Genomic DNA, 24300 nt, shown 5'->3' with positions numbered 1-24300 from the left:
GGCTGGAAAGTTATTTCTGTCTGAAGGTTGAGAGCGTGGGGCCCGGTTCCTGCCTGTGCGTGGTACTGCTTTTTCTAGAGACTCACACAGGCGGGGCTCTGAGGGCAGCTAACACTGGCGCTAGGCTGGGGCAGGTGCAGAACTGTTGGTCGTGCCGTGGCAGCGCCGCGCAGAAGCACGTGCCGCGGTGGGAGATGAAAAAGAACAAGGTGGGACTAGGAAGAGCGCCACCTGCTGCTGGAAGGGGAAGGGAGCAAGTGAGCGAAGCGGTGGAGGAAGGGGGCAGGGGGAGAGGACACCGCGCTCATGCACCCGCTGCTCGGGTACAGCGCGTGGCGCGCGCACCAGCAGCCCGGAAGACGGGGAGGGGGCAGTGGAACAGCGCGCGCCCGCCTGCGGCCCAGGGGGGAGACTGGAGGGGAGAGTTTTCCAGCTGATACGCATGCGCGTGGCTCCGGTTGCTTCGCCCCTGTGGCGGATCAGACTGACAAGGCCGGGAATGAGCAGCCGGAAGTGACGACATTGCTCAGCGTAAACAGTGTAGCCGGAGCTTGGTAACCGAGTGGCGGCTGCAGCAACAGTCGCCGGCTCCTCTGCGCGGGCGGGGCGAGCCGCGGCGGCGGCCGCCGCCGGAGACCGCCGCTCCCGGAGGTGGCGTTGTCAGGGGGCCTTTCGGCCACCCCGGCACCGGGCCAGGGAAGCGGCGGCGTGGCCCGCTTGCTGCCCCGCCGCTGGTGCGCAGCTTCTCCCCCGCCGGGGGCCTCGCGGAGGGGGCGGATGGTGTGAGGGAGCCGGGACCGGGGTCCCCGCCGCGGGGGGGCTGGAGGGGCACGCTCCGCCAGTGACCCCGGCAGCGTGTGCGGTCAGCGAGCTACGGCATCGCGCCGCTCCCCCCCCCCCCGACCCCCGGGACGCTTTCCTGGAAAGCGGAGCGGGAGGAGTAGCGGGGTCTCGCTGTGAAGATGGCGACCCCCGGGATGAGCTGGCAGCAGCATTACTACGGCGGCGGCGGCAGCTCCTCAGCCAGCGCTGGGACATTCGTCGCGTCCAGTTCCCAGCCGGGGCTCAGCGTGGAGTACAGCCAGGATCTGCACCTCAAAATGAGCAAGAAAATAGCCCAGCTCACCAAGGTAAGCGTGTCCCCCGGCCCCCCCCCCCCCCAACTCTCCAGCCGTGTCGTGGGTCTCCTGCTGCGAGCTGCTCTCTGGGTGAAAGAAGGAGATCGCTCAGCGCTCTTTCGTCTCCTACAAGCCGCATTCTTCCGCCTGAGAGGGGCAAAACTGGCTTCCAATTCCCATTTAGATGGAGATCTTCCACTGATGAAAACCAGGCGGATCAGTCCCTTGTAAAAGCTGCATGTGGATTGGCTGCGCTGCTCTTATTGCCGTGTTACCTCAGTTCCCCAGGGTGGAATCCACAACGTGTTTTTCACCGAAGACATAATGGCATTTATGCAGGTTTTGACGTCGGTTGAAGGTGAAATCCTAAAGCAAAGCCAGCGAGACAAATAGTTTTAGTTCCAAAACATGACATTAAAAATGCGTTTGGAAAGCTATAAAGTGAGTCCATTAAACTGTGCTTGTGTACGTAGTTTTTCCTGTATAACTGTCAGGGTTTAGGGAAACTGATGCTGACTGACTGGATTTTATATTTATACTCTACAATTTACAGGGTTTTAAAAAAAAACTCCTTCATTCTCATAGAGGTGAATAAGCCATTCTAGGTGATTTTTTTTTAAATAAACTTGGAACTAGCTTTGTTCTTTATCAAGAACTTATTTTTAGTATCTGTTGTTTTGAGTGTCCCTTAACAATGAATTAACTGTCTTAAGTAATGATTTTGGGGGGAAGAAGGGCAAATATCAGTTTTGTCTCACTGATTTAACAGCCTTCAAGACAGGATCCTAAGCCCTGTAAGATGATACTGTAGTATACATTTTTTGTTAAAAGCTGATACTTTAAAGGTTTCAGAGTAGCAGCCGTGTTAGTCTGTATTCGCAAAAAAGAAAAGGAGGACTTGTGGCACCTTAGAGACTAACAAATTTATTTGAGCATAAGCTTTCGTGAGCTACAGCTCACTTCATCGGATGCTGTAGCTCACGAAAGCTTATGCTCAAATAAATTTGTTAGTCTCTAAGGTGCCACAAGTCCTCCTTTTCTTTTTGCGAATACAGACTAACACGGCTGCTACTATGAAACCTGTCATTATGCAAGGCACTGAATTTAGCCGTATAGAGTGGAAATCTGTCAACTTCATGATACTTTAAAGGAACAATGTCAAGATTAGTAGACTGAAAGGTGACAGACTCTACTGTAGTTATGATTTGCATATTCAGCATAACTTTTTACAAATGCATGATTCAATTCTGTAATTTTCCTTGGTTTGAAAAAGAATCACAATTCATAAAACACACAGACAGCTTTGCATGAGGGAAATACATAATGTGTGTTGGAGGGAAAGTAATTGGTAATGAGCCGTTTCAAGCTTCATATAGCTTATATTTAAAGAAGAAGTTAAAAACCCCTTAAGTAATGAACATATTAGTATCCTTCAAATATCTGCTAAACTGGAGGAAGAAAACGTTTCATCTCAGTTCAGCTCGTTTGCTGAACAGAAATAGAGAATTTTTTGCAGGAAGTTTATGGTAGTCATGCAGGCCATACCAGATTGTCTGTGTATATTTGAATGAAATAAAGGCAAATATTTACCAGAGTCAGTTAATGTAGACAGCATAGTATGCTACCGCTATATGAAAACAAATTATTTTGACAAGTCAGATTTTATTTCTTTCCTGGATATTGACCTTATTCTTGCTCACATTAACCTCAGTTAGGGAAGGATCAGAGCCTTCCTTAGGAAGAAGAAAAGGAGGACTTGTGGCACCTTAGAGACTAACAAATTCATTTGAGCATAAGCTTTCATGAGCTACAGCTCACTTCATCGGATGCATTCAGCTGAAGCTCACGAAAGCTTACGCTCAAATAAATTTGTTAGTCTCTAAGGTGCCACAAGTACTCCCTTTTTTTTCTTTTTGCGAATACAGACTAACACGGCTGCTATTCTGAAACCTTCCTTAGGAAGTTATTTTTCACTGAGTGAAATACAGTTCAAACTAGTCAAATAACTGCTATAGTAAAGCTTATTTTCTACATATCTTGCTTAAAACTTGAATTGTGGTTTAAAACTAAGATAATATAATTAGTAGTTTTTATCTTTGGTCACCATGTATGAAGAGTGTTCAGGTGACGCTTGATTTGGCTTACAAAGCTTTCAGGAATTTAAGTTGTGGTAGGTATGTGAGAATATTTGTACAGACTAATTCTTATATGTGTACAATTTTAGGTTTATTTCCTTTTCTTATTTCAGTAGTTTGCATAGCATTTAATAGTTGTCATTAGAAGCATATTTCATTTCCATGTTAAAATAGATGCATGGCCTTTTGAGTTCCCTGTCATTGGATGTATGCTATATATTCTGAAAAAAGAAATGGCGTACTTGTGGCACCTTAGAGACTAACAAATTTATTTGAGGATACAATTAACTTAGGCTTGAATAAAGACTGGGAGTGGATGGATCATTACACAAAGTAAAACTATGTCCCCATGCTTGCTTACTCTCTTCCCCCACCCCCCGCCCTGCTCCTCAGATGTTCTTGTCAACTGCTGGAAATGGCCCACCTTGATTATCACTACAGAAGATTCCCTTCTCTTCACCCCCCCCCCCACTCCCCTGCTGGTAATAGCTCGTCTTACCTGATCACTCTCATTACAGTGTGTATGGTAACACCCATTGTTTCATGTTCTCTGTGTATATAAATCTCCCCACTGTATTTTCCACTGAATGCATCCGATGAAGTGAGCTGTAGCTCATGAAAGCTTATGCTCAAATAAATTTGTTAGTCTCTAAGGTGCCACAAGTACTCCTTTTATTTTTGCAGATACAGACTAACACAGCTGCTACCCTGAAACCTATATATTCTGAGGTACTCAAAGCATTGAAGTAGCTCTGCATTCAGGGATCTTATGTATGTAAATATTCAGAAATGCGGTGTATTCTCGTCTTAGCCCTAATGTCTTTCAGCATAGTAGTTTATCAAAATTAATGCTTCAGTTTATTTTAAGGTACCTGTTGCTATAAGATGAACCCAATAATACATTACATGGAGTCTTATTTCCAACACTTTGTAAAGCTAAGTACAGTATGTGGGTCACCCTTCAAGTTGTGTATTTGAAAAAGGTTGGTTTAATTTACAGGTTAATGGCTTGTCTATACCGATAATTTGTCCATGGCAAGTTGGGGTTCAAATCTGCAGACTGGCTTGCCTTGCCCTGACAATGTGGACCCTGCTAATGTACACTAAAAGTTCAAAAAGAAAAGGAGTACTTGTGGCACCTTGGAGACTAACAAATTTATTTGAGCATAAGCTTTCGTGAGCTACAGCTCACTTCATGATAGTAGGATCCACACAGCTAGGTAGTGTGTGACAAGCTATTGCGCTATAGGTTTACACTGCATAAACCAACTTTCCACATAATATCTGTATAGGCAAGCCTAACAGCCCTGGTCCTGCAAAGATTTATGTGTGGTAACCTTTACAGGTCAGGTGTTCATATTTGGTTCGCTGGCAATACTGTGAGGTTCTACTGGTTTTTTTGTAATAGACTCTTGTTCCAGAGTGGAAGTTTTGCAGGGGAGTGAGTTCTAGAGTAGCTGTGTTAGTCTGATTTATTTGAGCATAAGCTTTCGTGGGTAAAAAAAAAAAAAACAAAAAACAGTTCTTTGGATGCGTGAAGTGACTAGAGTCGAGGAACTCACAGAAATTGACTTGTCACTAGCCCCGTGTCACTGGAGTAAACCAGGAGGGCTCACTGCTGGTGTGATGATGTAACAGCTGTGACCAGTTTCTTAGATAGCAAGGTCCCACATCTTTTAGGGCTGTAGGTCAAAAACACCTTAAACTTCATCCATAAACTACTTGGCAACAGTGCAAACTATGGAACACTGATAATATTATCTGTAGTAGTATTTCAGCACCTTGGAGCTCCGGGTGTGAACCAGGACCCCATTATGCTAGGTGCTGTACATCCACAGAACAGACTGTCCCTGCCCCAAAGAGCTTACAATGTAAGTAGTTTTTTCTAAAAGTGAACAGACGTATTGAACTGTTGTACGGTTTGCACCTGAGAATATGCAGACATGTTTGTACGTGATTGAAGAATTAAAAGTCCAAGTGACCTTAAAATTATAACTTCAAGACAGAGCCATAAAATCATCTTAAATTGTAATCCAGGTGTTCAGGCGCTTTTTAGGGCTAGAACTGCCATGCATACATCAGTACAGGATAACAGTAACTTGTTTTTTTATTTTTTGTTTTTTTATTCAGCCTGTTCCAAGCAAACTAATACTTTCTTTTTTTCTTTCTCCACAGCAAGCAGAGATTTCATACTGCTTTGATATTCAGGCATGCAGTTGGTCAGATGTACATATGCAATCACATATAATCACAGATTATTTCTTGATGGCATGCTTTAATTTTGTTATTAGATACTATTTTATCTTCTAAACTGGTACACATCTTTTGAAGTGCCTAGAAATAAGGAGCTTAAGCGAAATAGGAAGGACTAAAATTGCATCAGCCACGATTTACCATAAATCTCCTGCATGTTGTGGGGCAAGGTGTTTGTTTGTTTAAAAAAAGTGGCATTTGTTACTACTATCTGACCTATATTTTCCCCTTATGTACTTTCAACATTAAGTATTTCAGAATTTTCAAGGTATTGGTATGCTAACTTAGAGAAAGCTAACATCTTCAAAAGTACCTAAGTATATGATTTTTCAGAGGCAGAACTAGAACCTGGGTCTGCGGGATGACTCTCACTTCTATACTGCTGCCGTGGTAGGGCCATATGCATTACCACATAGACCCTATGGAAATAAGCATCACAGGTAGTACCACTTCACAAGGTTGGATTGACAATTTCAGTCGTGGCCCCTGATTGGTCCATGCGCCTTACTTAAGCTCAGGAGGATTCCAGGATATGTCAGTGCAATGAGGTAGACATCTTCAGCCAATTGTACCATCATACCTGCATCTTGGGTTACTTTTAGACTTCTGACCCCAGCTTGCACCCCTGGTTTCAGTACTTGGAGTCTGACTTCTGCTTTGCCCCATGACTTGGTACTTGAATTCTGACTGCAGACCCTGGTTTTGCAGCTTGGATCCCACCCCCTATTATTGGTACTAGGACCCTGACTCCAGCTCCTAAACTCAGGCTACTGCTTTTTGTCTCCTGCCCCTTTTGGCATCAGCCCTGATCACTAGGCATGACCACCCTAACTTTGGTCTTGACACTAAGCAGCTTAAAAAGTGCCTAAAAGTGACCTAGAACCTCAAGATGATGTTCTTAATGCAGTGTATTAGTATTTTATTCTTATGTGCTTTTTTTCTTAGTCAGGATCAGGGCCCTCATAGGCCTTCTGTAGAGACATAGAAGGAAACAGTTCCTCCCTTGAGGCACCTTCAATCTAAGAATTGAGTAGTCCTGAATAAAGACTTCTGTTAGTGGATTACTGTTTCAGTTGCTTCTTTGGATTTTTTTTTTTTTTTTTTTTTTTTTTTTTTTTTACTATATCATCAGAGTCCTTCCTTTAAATGCGTTAACACATGAAGCAGGAATCTCAATGATCTTGATTTTATATTTATCTTATGAATTATGTGCATCCCTGTGGATAAAATACTTTAATCCTTCACTATTATGGTAAGAGCTACAAATTGCATTCGGACAAAAACAAAATCCAAATAATTAGCATTAGCTGAGTCACAGGTAGTTTAGTTGGCTGAAACAAGTAGATGAGATAATTGGATGAAAACCATCTGTTTGTGTTGCATGGGGAGACTTTAGTATTGCAGATTTCTTGAAATGGAAAGTTTACAGGTTAATGGGTACCTACCCTGAGATCTGTATTATGTAAACAGAAGCAATTAGCACTGCTTCAGACAAGCTTTTTGTTCAAAAATAAACAAAAAAGCATCTGAAGGCCAACTATCAGTTAAAATGGTATGAAAGTTGGTCAACTCTCCCTAAACGTTTTAAATTTTCCTATTCTAGGCTTCTTTGTGCTTGGCCCAGTGACTGATGTGAAGTTAAAATATTAGCTAGCAACAAGATCTTTTCATGGAAGAACAGTAAACTCTCTTTTCCTAGGTTTCAGAGTAGCAGCCGTGTTAGTCTGTATTCTCAAAAGAAAAGGAGTACTTGTGGCACCTTAGAGACTAACAAATTTATTAGAGCATAAGCTTTCGTGAGCTACAGCTCACTTCATCGGATGCATTTACATCCGATGAAGTGAGCTGTAGCTCACGAAAGCTTATGCTCTAATAAATTTGTTAGTCTCTAAGGTGCCACAAGTACTCCTTTTCTCTTTTCCTAAACTGTTAGAATTCCTTTCTGCGTTTGTCATCAAGACTAAATATTGTCAAAACCTCTCTAGTAATCCTTTTTTCCTTCACTGTCCTGTTGGTGGAAAAAGGGTTAGGATTCAAGAGCCCAACGCTTGATAGTGGCACTAAAGTGGGCTCATAGAACTTCTTTAATACAGGAAGCATTCCTTTTGGGATTTTTTTGTTGATGGAGCAGAGTAAGTGGAGAAAATTTAGATATTGGTATCCTGACCGCTCTGTCCTCAGACCAGTATTTAAATGGTTAGCTTTCTTTGACCTAATAAACTGTTAAAAACATCTTTAGTGCTGAAGTTAAGTCATGGGACGGGTTTGGTCACGGAGACCCCTTGGGACTTTCACCTGACGTGCTGGAATTACATCTGAGCCCGTTTTCCCTGCCAGCCTGGGACTCCAGAACCTTGCCTTGTTAAACCAGACATGCTAGCCTGTTGCAACACAGACCCAGGCCTGGTCCACGCCCCCAAAGCTGCAGACTTTAACTAAAAATTGCTCAGCAGGTTACTTGCCTCCAGCACCCATTCACCCAGTGGGATCCAAACCCCAAATAAATCCGTTTTATTTTGTATAAAGCGTATACAGGGTAAACTCTTAAATTGTCCGCCCTCTATAAGACTGATAGAGAGAGAGATGCACAGCTGTTTGCTCCCCCAGGTGTTAATCACTTACTCTGGGTTTATTAAGTGTAAAATAGGATTTAAGTGGTTTCAAATAATAACAGACAGAAGAAAGTAAGTCACCAAACAAAATAAAAACACGCAAGTCTAAGCCTAATATATTTAAGAAACTGATTACAGGTAAAATCTCACCCTCAGAGATGTTCCAGTAAGCTCTCTCCCAGACTAGACTTCTTCTTAGTCTGGGCCTATTTCTTTCCCCTGGTGCAGTCCTTGTTAGTTCCAGCAGACATTTTAGGTGGAAAGCAGGGGTGTTCTCATGACTGGCAGCCCCCTTTGTTCTCTTCCACCCCCTTTTATAGCTTTGGCACAAGACGGGAATCTTTTGTCTCTTTGGGTCCCCACCCCCTTCAAACTGGAAAGGCACCAGGTTTAAGATGGATTCCAGTATCAGGTGACATGTTCACATGTCCTGTGAGACCCCAGCCTCCATTCTTCCAGGGCTGGCCTGCACAAACCCAGGAAGGTTAGCAAGTAAACAGACCATTTACAACCAATTGTCCTAGTCAATGGGAACCATCAAGCTTCCAGACCACTATTAATGGCCCACACTTCACAATTACAATAGGACCTCAGAGTTATACTTCATATTCCTAGTTTGAGATACAGGAATGATACATTCATACAAATAGGATGAAGACACTCAGATTATAAGATTTATAATGACACCTTACAAGAGGCCTTATGCGTAAAGCATATTCCAGTTACGTTATATTCACACTCATAAGCATATTTCCATAAAACATTATGGAGTGCAATGTCACCACATGTTAATCTTTAAGGGTGTCTGGGATAAAGCTGGATTATAAAGAGACAATAAGGGAAACCTGTGGGCTAATAAAGAGGTGGTCTTAATATTTGTTTCAAATTACAGTCCCTGTAAAGGAACATATAGGTAGAGATTCCTGTTGGTCACTCTTCTATGTGTGGAATTCCTATTGAAGTTAGAAAAGGAGTACTTGTGGCACCTTAGAGACTAACAAATTTATTTGAGCATAAGCTTTCGTGAGCTACAGCTCACTTCATCGGATGCATTTGGTGGAAAATACAGAGGGGAGATTTATATACACACACAGAGAACATGAAACAATGGGTTTTATCATACACACTGTAAGGAGAGTGATCACTTAAGATGAGCCATCACCAGCAGCAGGGGGGGGAAAGGAGGAAAACCTTTCATGGTGACAAGCAGGTAGGCTATTTCCAGCAGTTAACAAGAACATCTGAGGAACAGTGGGGGGTGGGGTGAGGGTGAGAAATAACATGGAGAAATAGTTTTACTTTGTGTAATGACTCATCCATTCCCAGTCTCTATTCAAGCCTAAGATAATTGTATCCAGTTTGCAAATGAATTCCAATTCAGCAGTCTCTCATTGAAGGATAGCCACCCTCAGGTCTGTAATCGAGTGACCAGAGAGATTGAAGTGTTCTCCGACTGGTTTTTGAATGTTATAATTCTTGACGTCTGATTTGTGTTCATTTATTCTTTTACGTAGAGACTGTCCAGTTTGACCAATGTACATGGCAGAGGGGCATTGCTGGCACATGATGGCATATATCACATTCGTAGATGCGCAAGTGAACGAGCCTCTGATAGTGTGGCTGATGTGATTAAGCCCTATGATGGTGTCCGCTGAATAGATATGTGGACAGAGTTGGCAACGGGCTTTGTTGCAATGATAGGTTCCTGGGTTAGTGGTTCTGTTGTGTGGTGTGTGGTTGCTGGTGAGTATTTGCTTCAGATTGGGGGGCTGTCTGTAAGCAAGGACTGGCCTGTCTCCCAAGATCTGTGAGAGTGATGGGTCGTCCTTCAGGATAGGTTGTAGATCCTTGAGGATGCGTTGGAGAGGTTTTAGTTGGGGGCTGAAGGTGATGGCTAGTGGCATTCTGTTATTTTCTTTGTTGGGCCTGTCCTGTAGTAGGTGACTTCTGGGTACTCTTCTGGCTCTGTCAATCTGTTTCTTCACTTCAGCAGGTGGGTATTGTAGTTGTAGGAATGCATGATAGAGATCTTATAGGTGTTTGTCTCTGTCTGAGGGGTTGGAGCAAATGCGGTTATATCGTAGAGCTTGGCTGTAGACAATGGATCGTGTGGTATGATCTGGATGAAAGCTAAAGGCATGTAGGTAGGAATAGCGGTCAGTAGGTTTCCGATATAGGGTGGTGGTTATGTGACCATCGCTTATTAGCAGCGTAGTGTCCAGGAAGTGGATCTCTTGTGTGGACTGGTCCAGGCTGAGGTTGATGGTGGGATGGAAATTGTTGAAATCCTGGTGGAATTCCTCAAGGGCTTCTTTTCCATAGGTCCAGATGATGAAGATGTCATCAATGTAGCGCAAGTAGAGTAGGGGTATTAGGAGACGAGAGCTGAGGAAGCGTTGTTCTAAGTCAGCCATAAAAATGTTGGTATACTGTGGGGCCATGCGGTTACACATCGCAGTGCTGATTTGAAGGTATACATTGTCACCAAATGTGAAATAGTTATGGGTGAGGACAAAGTCACAAAGTTCAGCCACCAGGTTAGCCGTGACATTATCGGGGATACTGTTCCTGACGGCTTGTAGTCCATCTTTGTGTGGAATGTTGGTGTAGAGGGCTTCTACATCCATAGTGCTAGGATGGTGTTTTTAGGAAGATCACCGATGGATTGTAGCTTCCTCAGGAAGTCAGTGGTGTCTCAAAGATAGCTGGGAGTGCTGGTAACGTAGGGCCTGAGGAGGGATAGCCAGACAATTCTGCTGTCAGGGTGCCAATGCCTGAGATGATGGGGTGTCCAGGATTTCCAGGTTTATGGATCTTGGGTAGCAGATGGAATACCCCATGTCGGGGTTCTAGGGGTGTGTCTGTGCGGATTTTGTTCTTGTGCTTTTTCAGGGAGTTTCTTGAGCAAATGCTGTAGTTTCTTTTGGTAACTCTCAATGGGATCAGAGGGTAATGGCTTGTAGAAAGTGGTGTTGGAGAGCTGCCTAGTAGCCTCTTGTTCATACTCCGACCTATTCATGATGTCGACAGCACCTCCTTTGTCAGCCTTTTTGATTATGATGTCAGAGTTGTTTCTGAGGCTGTGGATGGCATTGTGTTCCGCACGGCTGAGGTTATGGGGCAAGTGATGCTGCTTTTCCACAATTTTAGCCCGTGCACGTCGGCGGAAGCACTCTATGTAGAAGTCCAGTCTGCTGTTTCGACCTTCAGGAGGAGTCCACCCAGAATCCTCCTTTTTGTAGTGTTGGTAGGAAGGTCTCTGTGGGTTAATATGTTGGTCAGAGGTGTGTTGGAAAGATTCCTTGAGTCGGAGACGTCGAAAATAGGATTCTAGGTCACCACAGAACTGTATCATGTTCGTGGGGGTGAAGTCAAGTTAGAGATTTTTGCTAAGAAAGAATGGCAGGCTTTGGTCCAAACATTTCCATAGATATGGTATATGTTTTTGCCTTTTACCAGTGGTTCGTTCAAGATAAATTCACTGAGCATAGGACATTTGGATATAAACCTTGACTGCCAGTGGAACCCTTTCAAATCATGAGACTTGACTCTTAATTTTTGGTAGCTGTAACTTAAATTATATGCAAAAAGAAAAGGAGTACTTGTGGCACCTTAGAGACTAACAAATTTATTAGAGCATAAGCTTTCGTGAGCTACAGCTCACTTCATCGGATGCATTTTGAAGTGAGCTGTGAGCTGTAGCTCACGAAAGCTTATGCTCTAATAAATTTGTTAGTCTCTAAGGTGCCACAAGTCCTCCTTTTCTTTTTGCGAATACAGACTAACACGGCTGCTACTCTGAAACCTTAAATTATATGCTATATAAACAAGGAGATAACAGGGCTTTGCTAAAAGTGAGGTTTGTCTCTCCAGTGGCCTTTATGAAACATTTCATATTTCATACATACATTTCATATTCTAAGATTGAAGTTAGAAACTTAAGACTCTACCCAGAAGCAATCTCTAGTTTCTATGACCTTTCCTTTTGTACCTGTCCTTCTGAAAGGTCGAAAGACTGCCTGAATGAAATAGTAAATTCTGATTTCTGTCTGTGATTCCAAGTGTGTCAAATGCTTCTTCCCTACGCCTCAAGTTAATGCATTAAGAATTAAATATTTAATATTTGGGCAAGCTTTTCTCCTAGCTGTCTAACCATAAGCCATAAGCATGAGAAAGCTGCTGTACATGTCCCATATTAATTCTGAAAATGCTATTCTAGATTCTAGATTTATTTATTGGTAATAAAGATACTATGCAGAAGTCCAGTAGTATAACACTTACCTGTAAACATTTCTGGAACTGCTGTACACACACTTGCTGTCCTGTAACTATAAATGCCTTAAAGAGAGAGATCATTAGGACGTACCCAGTTGCTGTAATATAGGGTACATACACACACAAATGGCAGCAAGTCTCAGAGCCCTGGTCAACTGACTAGCCTTTCCTGCAGGGCTAAAAAGAGATGTGTAAATTTTGGGTCTTGGGCTGGAGCCCAAGCTGTGAAACCCAGCAAGGAGGGACTCGGAACCAAGTTGTAGCCCAAGCCTCAATGTCTGCACTGCTATTTTTAGCCCCACAGTGTGAGCCTGAGTCAGTTGACCCCAGGTCTGAAACTTGCTGTCTTTTTTTTTTTGGTGTGTAGATGTACCAATAGTCTCTCTATTCTGCTCCAGTGAGACTTCATATGGGTTACTGTACCCAGGGCTGGACCTTCAGTCATGGTTAGATATTGACAAACTGCAGGGACTTCAAAGATACAGAAAAATGCTAAGAGCCGTAGGGGTGGAGTGAGTATCATTGCCCAGTAGATAGATCTCCTGAATCCCAGAATCCAGTTTTGATTTCTGTTCTCAATTCTGCCACTGACCTGCTTGAATTTTGGCAACTCACTTCACTTTTGTATCTTTTTTTTTTTCCCCCTCCTCCTGCCCTTTTCCTGTCTTGTTTATTTAGATGGCAAGTTTTGGGGGCCAGGACTCACTCACCATCTATTGTACAGTTCCTCTCTTGGGGTTCTAGGCATTAACAGTATTTGTAATCCATGTCATATCCTTCCTAATGAAACAGACAATCCACACAGAAGCTAACCTGGGGAAGGGAATAGGTCTCCATTTACTACTACCGTACAGGATGCTTTCTTGTGAGAGTAGATGCCTCATGCTCAAAGCTACCATCCCCCACCTTGTCAGATCATACTTGAGACTTGCAAAGTAGCTTAGTTGTCTGTCAAACTATTATATATTACCAATACCAATTCTATTCTACTTTGACTCTGTTTGCAGTAATAGCAAGTATTGTTGTCTCATTCTCTTCCTTCAATCAAGGAACTAAGACCTATTGAAAGTCTGCTCATATAGGACTAAATGAGAAACCTCTACTCCTTGAAATGGGGAGGAATGGGAAACCTCCAAACTAGTGTAGTCTGTCTTAGAAATATCTTATAGAATTCTCAAATTGCTGTATTGTTCAAATTACTATTTTTTTTGTTAATTACTATCGCACTGTAGTTTGGTTTTTGTTAATAGTGTTAACATTTTTCTAAAAAAGTTTTAATAATTAACTTTTTAAACAAACTTATATCTGCACCCTACTGTGCATTAAAAATAGCAGTTCAGCATTCCAATATAATCCTAAAATTGCAAGCGAGGGGCAAAAATTTGGAGGATAGGAATTCATAAGAGAACAGATTTGAACATCAATACCACATGGACCAGTCTTGAATAATAAAATGGGAGACTTTAAGTGATTTGATACTATTGCAGAAAGGGCAGTGTTAGTGTCCTTGTTTTCTTGAACACTAAATACTGAACATATGAAAGATTTCCCTGCAGTGTGTGGTGTTTTACATTTCTTTATCAGTATTTTCCAAAGTATGGGGCATGCCCTTCTGAGGGGTGTGAAGGACTAGCATGGTGTGTCCATGCCCCACCTGCCTTCCCCTCTCACAGGTGTTCTCCAGAGTCTCAGCTTTCCTTTTTTCAAGTTGATGTGTAACTGTTATGGTTGTGAAGAAAACATTTAAAATTTGACCCAGGGTAACCAATTCACTATTATTTAATCTGGGTTTGCAAAGAGCCTGAAATAATGTCTCTGAAATGTGAACTACCCCATTCATTTCAGTGGAAGTTAACTCAGATACCAGTAATACTTTAAATGTCATCTTAAACTGTTTCACTCGTCAAAAAACATCAGAAAGATCTTTTGAAGGTGTACACAATTCTGCACTGCATGGATACTCATTTTGGTTCCACACTTAGGAGGAGGAGGCGGCAGCAGGTCCTGCCACCATCTTCTGAACACATGCAGTATTCCAGCCCAAAACTTCATAGCAGGGTCATTTAGCATGTTGATGTCTTAGTATTACTTGGATGGCAATATCTATTATGATGGATTAAAAAATATTGAAAAGTAATGTTGTTTATCTTTTAGATAATAACTTGTTCAAACATTTGATATCTAAAATTGAATGCCATTTCCTAAAATACAACTAAATTTCACTTTATTGAACTGTAACACACAGTTTTGAAAAAGGGCATGGTTTAATTTCTGGGGGTTCAACTTTCAAAAATTTTGGCTATTCTGTTCTATATAATGTATGTAATGACAATTTCATTGCAAAATACTGAATAAATCATTCTATTTTCTTTCTACTGTTCATTAAAGCCTTTTTTAAAAATGAGAAATCTTGTGTTAAGAGATGTTTTTGGACTTTCTAAGGTAGGATATGCCATATCTATATCTTAGGCCTGGTCTACACAATGGGGGTAAGTCGGCCTAAGTTAAGCAACTCCAGCTACATGAATAACATAGCTGGAGTCGATGTAGCTTAGGTCAACTTGCTGTCTAAGCTGCACTGGGTCGACGGGAGAAATTCTCCTGGCAACTTACCTTACACTTCTCGTTCTAATGGAGTAACGGAGTTGACTTAGGGCTCTGGTATAGACCTGATCTTAGTATCTTACCTTCTTGGCAACCTTAACTATAGTTTCTCTTTTATTTTAAATTTCCTTAATGATTTGGAGGGGGCCGCAGGGAGTGTGTGTGTGTGTGTGTGTGTGTGTGTGTGTGTGTGTGTAAGCAATGAAGACAATATATCTTACCTTGAACTTTTTTGAGGTAAGGTGTGTAATGGGCTGCTTGGCTACAGCCTTAATTACAGAATTGCTGGTGAAGCTTCTAACAAAGTCCATGGTTTTGCCTCTGTCCTGCTTGAAACAAGTCACTAAAGGACCATCAAAAAACCTATTGGATGGAAAAATTAGTGACTTGGCACTAGGTAGCTAAAACAGCATGACATTTCTAATGAGAGTCAAATAACTTTTCTGTTAGTGGCTGATGATTCACTTTGGGGAGAGACTGAACAGTTGTTTATGCTTTCTAAATGCCTTTCAAAGTAAAATACTGTCAGTTCTGAAGTCGTATTGGGGTAGATCCTGAGCTATTTCTCCCTGCTTGTTGGAAGGACAGCATGGAGAAACATACATTGTTGCTGATGGTGATGTACCGTATGTGTGGGTAGAGAGAATTGCAGCCTTTGGAGCTTTCATAAGATGTGCAATCAGAAGAATGTCAAATGTAGAAATTAATTATTGAAAAATATCTGTTTCAGAATTATAGCCAACCTTTGATTGCACTGCTATGTTGGCTTAATCTAACGCTAACTGATGTGGATTTGCCTCTCTTAATTAACTAGTATTCAGAGAGAGGGAACCTATGTTTTAATATGCAACTTCAGAGGAATCTGTCAGTGTGGATTTAGTATGCCTTTTTGAACTGTAGAGACTGTCTTTTATTTAGTTAATGTGGGAGAACATACAAAGCAGAGGTGATGCATAATGCAAGGTGTTCAGTTTTGTCTATCAAACTGGCTTCTTAGTTTGGTAACTTTAAAATCCCTAGAGCCTCATCAAATTAAAGTGGGATCAGTTATGACAGCTGGATGTAGTAGCCAGAAAGTGGTCATAAGTCTTGAACGTCACATTGTGGGCACAATTTCACAGTACTGATTTATAGAACAGCTTTTTGTTTTACTTTGGCTGCAGAAGTGGTGGTCATCTTAGTCTGGTACTCAAGTGTAGCACGATGCCACTGGACTGGCTGACAGCAGCAGGTATTTAACCAGGATCTCAGGATCTGTAAGCATTATCTGCTTCTGCCTGAGCTAAAGAATCCATGTTCTGTAACTCAAAGGCTATAGGACAGTGTTTCCCAAAGTGTGGTACGCATGCCCCTGATGGTACGTGAAAGGGTTTCAAGAGGTACGTGGCAGAATTTTTTATTTTACTTTATTATAGTTTTTTTAGCAGCAGAAAACAATTCACTAAAATTTAATATATAAGAATGGTGTACACTTGTACAGTAGAAATACACACAAGTTTACATTGTAACTAATATGATGATGCGTCCAGTAACGTCTAATGGCACAACAGAGCCAACGCAAACCACACGTGCGCGTTACCATGGCTCGGGCAACATGCTTACCTTTGTGGCATGTGTAGAAGTCATACTGACGGATAAAAGTGAATAACTACTCGTTGTAATCTAAAGATCGTAGCAAGTACAAACTTGGTGTGTATTTAATATACAAAATTTCTCTTGTTTTTGTTAAACCCATTTACAATGGATTGCTGGCTTTAAAAACGGGAAGTTTGAAATGTACAAAAGAAAATTATGAAGGAAATACAAATGTTAGTGATAATTATGCCAAAAAATGAAGTGATATGGCTACATCAGACAATTGTGACAACAAAATTAGTCAACCATCTGTAAGTTTATTGAACGTATCAGCTTCAAAGAAAATGAAAAAAGCCCGCAAATATGTTGAAGAATATCTTAAACTGGGATTTTCGTGGACTGGCGATGAGGTGGAGCCTGTTCCATTATGTGTGATTTGTTACGAGACTCTCACAAATGAAAGTATGAAATCTTCCAACTTAAACCCCATTTCAATAGCAAACATAAAGAATATGAGGGAAAACCTGTAGAATTCTTTGAAAATAGGCACAAAGATCTCCAAAAGTCCCAGAAAACAATTCGTAATGTGATGGGAGGTGAAAATATGAAAGCTTTGGAAGCTTCATATAGTGTGGCGTACTTAATTGCAAAGTCCGGAGCTGCTGAAGTGATTGGCGAGACATTAGTAAAACCTGCAGCCAAAGTAACAGTGCAAGTGATGATTGGAGACAAGGCTAGCAAAGCTATAGATTCTCTCTCTCTCTCTCTCTCTCTCTCTCAAATAACACTGTTCATCATAGAATCACAGATTTGGCCAAAAACGTAAAGCTGCGATTATTGTCAAGAGTACAAAAGAGTCGCTACTATGCACTGCAAGCGGATGAATCCATTGATATTGTGAATTTAGCTAATCTTTTGTTTTGTCAGATAAGAGCTAAATAATTAAGTCCACAATGATATTTTGTTCTGCCAACCTATGCCAACACATACAACTGGAGAAGCTATTTTTAAAGTTATTGATGACTTTATAAAAAAACAATTACTTGGATTGGAGTCATTGTGTTGGAATAAGCACAGATGGCACCCAAGCCATGATTGGCCTGAAGAAAGGAGTTGTTGCACATATTCAAGCTTTTGCGCCAGAAGCAAAATCGACTCACTGTTGCATTCACAGGGAAGCATTCTCCACTCAGAACATGCAAGCAGATCTAAAGCAAGTACTGGATGAAGCTGTGAAAATAATCAATTTTGCGAAAGGCCGCCCTCTGAACGCCCGGCTGTTTTCTCAGGTTTGTGATGAGATGGGCAGTGATCACACACAACTCCTATTTCATGCTGAAGTGCGTTAGCTTTCATGTATAAAAGTTCTGAATCACCTGTTTGAGCTGCGAGAAGAACTGCAAGGATTTTTTTTTTTTAAGATGAAACCTTTAACCTGCGAGACCATATACACGACTGGAAATGGCTATGCAAACTAGCATATATTGCAGATATCTTTGCTAATTTAAACTATCTATCCTTGCAAGGGAAACTCTTATCCATGTTCAAGACAAAGTGAGCACCATGGTTGCAAAATTGAAACTGTGGCATAAACGTCTTAGTCATCATGAACTGGATTCCTTTCCATCTCTTCATGAATTAGTAATAAACTCGACTAATGAACTTGATAGTGATGTGTTGCAAACCATGAAGCAGCATTTAGAAAGCTTTCAGAAAGATCTTAAGTATTTCACTGAACCGGATGGCACCTTTGAATGGATAAGGAACCCTTTAATCATCAATGTTCAAACTTTGCCAAATAACCTCTCTGCTTCAGAAGAACAGCCTTGGAGCTGGATTCAGGTAGCTCCCTGAAAACAGAATTTGAGCAAAATACACTGAAATCATTTCAGTTGGGGGTTAGCTCTGAATATCCGGCTCTATTGGACAAAGCTATCAAGTATCTTCTGCCCTTTCCCACCTTGTATTTGTGCGAGATCAGTTTATCTGCACTGGTTGGCATCAAAACAAAAAAAGAAATTGACGTGGAGCCCTATCTTTGTCTTAAGATCACAAACATCGAGCCAGATATCCCCGCGATAGCATCTGGTCAAAAGCAGTTCCATCCCTTGCACTGAATAGTTTGGTTTGTACTGAGAATTTTTCAATACTGAAATAGTAAGTATTAAAACTAGTGCTTTCTTCACTAACCTAACCAAACGAGCATATTTTAATTTCAGAATTATATGAATTCACCATATATACATGCTGTTCTGCCAGATTGATTCACTTCTATTATTTTAATTATTTCTAGTACTATTTCTATATGTAACTATTTCTATTAAATTTTTTAACTGTATGTAATGTAATTTTGTATTTATTTCTAATAAACATTTAATCCAGAATGAAACAAATTAGGAGTGTTATAAAAATTTAGCTACCCCCCCAATTATCTTCACCGTAGAAGGGGTACACCGGTAAGACACGCATCTCAAAAAGGGTATGCAACTGTTGTAAGTCTGGGAAACACTGCTATAGGAGAGTGATAAACCTCCGTGCATGGACTGCCCACTAGAGGGGGACAAGGTATTTGTGTGATTGTGGACTACATGATGTAGATCAGTGGTTCTCAAACTAGGGCCACTGCTTGTTCAGGGAAAGCCCCAGGCAGGCCAGGCCAGTTTGTTTACCTGCCGCGACCGCAGGTTCGGCCAATTATGGCTCCCACTGGCCGCAGTTCGCCACTCCAAGCCAATGGGGGCTGTGGGAAGTGGCGTGGGCCGAGGGATGTGCTGGCTGCCCTTCCTGCAGCCCCCATTGGACTGGAGTGGCGAACCACGGCCAGTGGGAGCCACGGTTGGCCGAACCTGCGGATGCGTCAGGTAAACAAACTGGCCCACCTGGGGCTTTCCCTGAACAAGCAGCGGCCCTAGTTTGAGAACCACTGATGTAAACAATTTTTTTTTTTTTCAGGCTTGATTAAGTCTAGCTAAGTTCCCTTTCCATGACCTCTATAAAGCACGTTCCACTAGTCCCTACTGCTGCTTTCAATACAGATAGATAATTCTTGATCAAATCCCCACTTTTATGATTTGTGTGCTATAATAACCAACAGTTCACAAGGTAAATCCAAGAAGTAGTGGATTCTCATCTTGCTTGCCAAATTTAAACTCCCACCCTGAAACTCTGCTCCTCTTTATGTAGTGTTACTATCTCTGGCCTGCTCTGCACTGCAAAGTTAGGTCAACCTAAGTCAATTTGTATTGATGTAGTTTTCAATGTGTCTGCACCTAAATTTGACCCTCAGCAATGTAAGCATCCCATTTCATTGATGCAATAACACCAACTGCCTGAATGACAGCCATTTTCAATTGACTTTCATTGACATAGTGTAAGTGTAGACAACCTGTGTTGACCCTAACAGTCCTCCAGCAGCTGTTCCACAAAGCCCCTGTCCCCACTACAGTAGTTCAAGTCACAGTTTTGAACTCCACTACCCAGGGATGAAACACTGGAAGCCTGCCCCCTTTAAAACCTGCAGCATGTTTTTGAAATGCTTTTTTCTGATTACTCACCTTTGCAAGCATCTGACCACGCCAGTTTCTTGCACAGAGGGCTACTAGATGTGCTCCTGCCTGCAGAACGAAGGAAGTCATGGATTTCTGCTGGGTGTGGGGAGAAGAGGCTGTATGAACTCCAACTAAGGAGCAGCTGACTACATACAAATATCTATGTGCAGATTGCACTGGGGGTGATAAAACTGGGGTACAACAGGGATGATTAGCAATGTCATAAGAAAGTGAAGGAACTTTAGCAGGCATATCAGAAGGCAAGGGAGGGCAACAAAAAATCTGGGGCCACTCCCACAGACCTGCTGCTTCTACAACAAACTGCATGGCATAATTGGTGGGACCCCCCCAGGACTCTGAGCGTGACTGTGGATAGTTTTGTTAGAGCCTGGCGTAGAGTCCCATGCAGTTCACTGTTTTTGTGTGTGGGGGAGGGATTATGGGGAACAGGAATGGGGATCGGGGGAAACTTAAACCACGTGATGAGCCAGGAACTATTTGAAACTTCATCAGAGTCAAGCCAGGCCTGAGAGCCAAGCACAGATGAGCCGTGGTGACGAAGGTGAAGGGAGTTCAGGTAAGTGTATACATTATTCCTTATAAACATTTCTTATCTTTTTGTTGCCTAAAATCTCCTCTTTTTCATTCCCTTTCCCCCACTTTCTTTGCTATTTAAAAATAGCTCCCATCCCATGTGTTCAGAGAACAAAGCTATCAACTTTTGACTCATTTTACAGATAAAATATTATAAAAATTAAAAAAATAGTTTGGCACTCTGAGTTACACAGTCTAGAACAAATCACTGTTCTTTGCTTGAATAGAAGTAGAAGGAGGCAGAGGAGCATCTGCTTTTCCTTTCTTTGGCTTGTTGGGCTAGGTGAGGGAATAATTCTCTGCATGAAGATAACTTTGTTTATCTGAACACAAATGTGTCTCTTCTATACTCATGAATCATCTCAAGGAAACTCTGCAGTCCTTTGCCAGACATTTTGAGGGATGGGGTTTGTTTTTTTCCCCCATGGTAGACATTCCCATGTCACTTTGTGATTTCCACTGGCACCATTACAATGAACAGGCTAGCAGCTTCTCTTGTCCTAGGTGTCCTCAGGAAGCCAGTAGCAGCTGTGTTCTCTGGACCTTAGTCACCTTCAGGTATGAGATCAGTCAAAACCACCACTGCCTGTGAAAATATTGGTAATAGTCCCAGCACTTTCCTTATAATCATACTCGGTGTCTAAATCTTCCTGCAACAATTCCACTCCACCTTCTCCCTGCTCTTTTGTGTTGCAAAGCAATGCTGTTACAAGATGCTCCAAAGCTAAAGCGACAACTAGCCTTTCTTATTAAAGGCTTATATGGGAATAATGTAAAGAAGTTTTGAGGCTTTCCCTTTCTGTTGTGACTGTAAAGTTATTGCTATATCTGTCTGTTTTAATCAGCAGCCTCTGCCATGGTGGTCTTGAGATGTGCCCCCTCCATTCTTACTGAATGTATGACCCTGATCAGGTGAAGAAGGAAGCACACCAGGGAAGATGTTTGGCAATATTGTCCAGTTCTGTGCAGCTGCTTCCCGTGAACATGAGGATTAGAGGGGCTGAATGTCCAAGACTAAGGTGAAAGACCAACTGGAGAGAGTGTTTGCTGCAGGGACAGAGACAAAGGGGCAGAGGTGCATCAGGAAAAGCCCCAAGCCATTATGGTTTTGCTCAGGCAACACACACAGTAGCTTAGTGTTCTGCAGTGTGTCCAAAGGCCCTAGATACAACAGCCTTTCCAATCCCTTTAAAACTTCATGGTCCTGCTCCATGTACCCTCCAACATAACAGGTGGCAGCATACTATGAACCTTTACCCTTATCACTCCACATTGGGGGGAAAACAACGAGAACCATGACTTTTTACTCTGACGTGGTAACCACAGAATCAGCCATTAATCAGTGTTTTGTAACATGAATGAAACGTAATGTTTTTTAATATGCAAATGTTTTTACTTGATTTTTACAGTGCTGCTCAAATCTTTTTATACATGTATTTTCACTTTAACTTTGTTCCCTGTTTGCAAGCAGAGGCTTTTTTTTTTCTTTGTTTTGAAACTTCGGAGTTTTAGTTTACACCAAGTATAAATGTCATGTTATAAAATTCTTAATGGGAGTCAGTCACCCACCCATATTTAAGCTCTGTGCACAAGAAGGCACGCCAATTCACAAAAGCATCGTACAACACTATTATGGTTGATGGTTAAATGCATCATTAAGGCTTCCCTCAGCCATATAACTCCACAGTTGGCTTTTGTAATAGCCCTTGTGTCTGGCTTTTCAAATTAAGCAGACACCCTTCTGGTAACCTTAGTGCTGTGCTCTCTGCACTGGTTCCCTCCCCAGTATGAGAATCTAGAGGCTCAGAGTTCTCTGAGATTGGATCAAGCTACCTGACCGGTTGTCACTTCTTCCACACCCGTTAGCTTCCATGACGTCTGCATTCTATGTGAAACTTGAAAATTCCGACTGAAGAACCTGGTGTTTAGGAGACTGGACTTTTATATCAGCTGGACCTGAACTATAGAACTCATTTGTATAAAAGAGAACATCCACAAAACTCCCACTCTTACTGATCTCATACTTGAAGGTGACTAAATGCAAAAGTCATTTGTTTGACATAGTTTTCTTTTGAAAAAGTCTCAAAAGACAACATGTCTGCTTACTTGGACAAGCAAATTGACACTCTAAAATATCAGGTTTCAGAGTGATAGCCGTGTTAGCCTCTAAGGTGCCACAAGGACTCTTCGTTGTTTTTGCTGATACAGACTAACATTTATTTGGGCATAAGCTTTTGTGGGCTAGAACCCACTTCATCAGATGCATAGAGTGAAAAATACAGGAGCAGGTATAAATACATGAAAAGATGCGAGTTGCCTGACCAAGTGTGAGGTCAGTCTAACAAGACAATCAATTAACAGCAGGATACCAAAGAAGAGAAAAAAAACTTTTGAAGTGGTAATGAGTGGCCCATTTCAGACAGTTGACAAGACAGTGTGAGTAACAGTAGGGAGAAATTACCAAGGTTTCAACAATTTCCACCCCACCATCAACCTCAGCCTAGACCAGTCCACACAAGAGATCCACTTCCTGGACACTACGGTGCTAATAAGCGATGGTCACATAAACACCACCCTATATCGGAAACCTACTGACCGCTATTCCTACCTACATGCCTCTAGCTTTCATCCAGATCATACCACAAGCGATCCATTGTCTACAGCCAAGATCGCATTTGCTCCGATCCCTCAGACAGAGACAAACACCTACAGGATCTCTATCAAGCGATCTTAAAACTACAATAACCACGTGGTGAAGCGAAGAAACAGATTGACAGAGCTAGAAGGCTACCCAGAAGTCACCTACTACAGGACAGACCCTACAAAGAAAGTAACAGAACACCACTAGCTGTCACCTGCAGCCCCCAACTAAAACCTCTCCAGCACATTATCAAAGATCTACAACCTATCCTGAAGGACAATCCCTCACTCATAGACCCTGGGGAACAGGCCAGTCCTCGCTTACAGACAGCCTCCCAACCTGAAGCAAATACTCACCAGCAACTACACACCACACAAAAATACCAACCCAGGAACCGAACCCTGCAACAAACGCCAGAGTGCCAACTCTGTCCACATATCTATTCAAGGGATACCATCATAGGACCTATCCACATCAGCCACGCCATCAGGGGCTCATTCACCTGCACATCTTCCAATGTAATGTATGCCATCATGTGCCAGCAATGCCCCTCTGCCATGTACATTGGCCAAACCGGACAGTCTTTATGCAGAAGAATAAATGGACATATATCTGACATCAGGAACCATAACGTTCAAAAACCAGTAGGAGAACACTTCAGTCTCCTTGGTCACTCAATAATAGACTTAAAAGTGGCAGTTCTTCAACAAAAAAAACTTCAAAACTAGACTCCAACGTGAAACTGCAGAACTGAAATTAATTTGCAAACTGGACACCATCAGATTAGGCCTGAATAAAGACTGGGAGTGGTTGGGTCATTACAAAACATAAACCTAATTTCCCCAATACTAATTTTCCTCTACTGTTACTCACACCATTTTGTCAACTGTCCTCCGCAGTGGCAGGAACTGGCTCAATAACCCTTCTGGACACTGGGCCTACCAC

General features: G+C 42.0%; 1 protein-coding gene across 12 annotated transcripts in view; it reads left to right on the top strand.

Moving 5' to 3' along the window:
• The first annotated feature begins 561 nt into the window (after positions 1-561).
• Positions 562-24300, top strand: part of FAM184A (family with sequence similarity 184 member A) — a 189890-nt gene continuing 166151 nt past the window's right edge. For 8 of the 12 annotated variants that reach the window (XR_006279944.1, XR_006279943.1, XM_038394939.2 and 5 more), the window contains exon 1: positions 562-1130. Coding sequence is in view for 9 of the 12 variants with exons in the window: in XM_038394939.2 (XP_038250867.1) it covers positions 963-1130 (168 nt within the window). In the remaining 3 variants the exon portion in view is untranslated. The remainder of the gene's footprint in view (positions 1131-24300) is intronic. The other 4 variants (XR_006279942.1, XM_043510879.1, XM_038394936.2 and 1 more) reach the window with 2 other exon arrangements.

This window comes from Dermochelys coriacea, chromosome 3 (genome assembly GCF_009764565.3).
Source record: "Dermochelys coriacea isolate rDerCor1 chromosome 3, rDerCor1.pri.v4, whole genome shotgun sequence".
In the NCBI taxonomy this organism is placed as follows: Eukaryota; Metazoa; Chordata; order Testudines; family Dermochelyidae; genus Dermochelys; species Dermochelys coriacea.
This window is presented reverse-complemented; position numbering and strand designations above follow the sequence as displayed.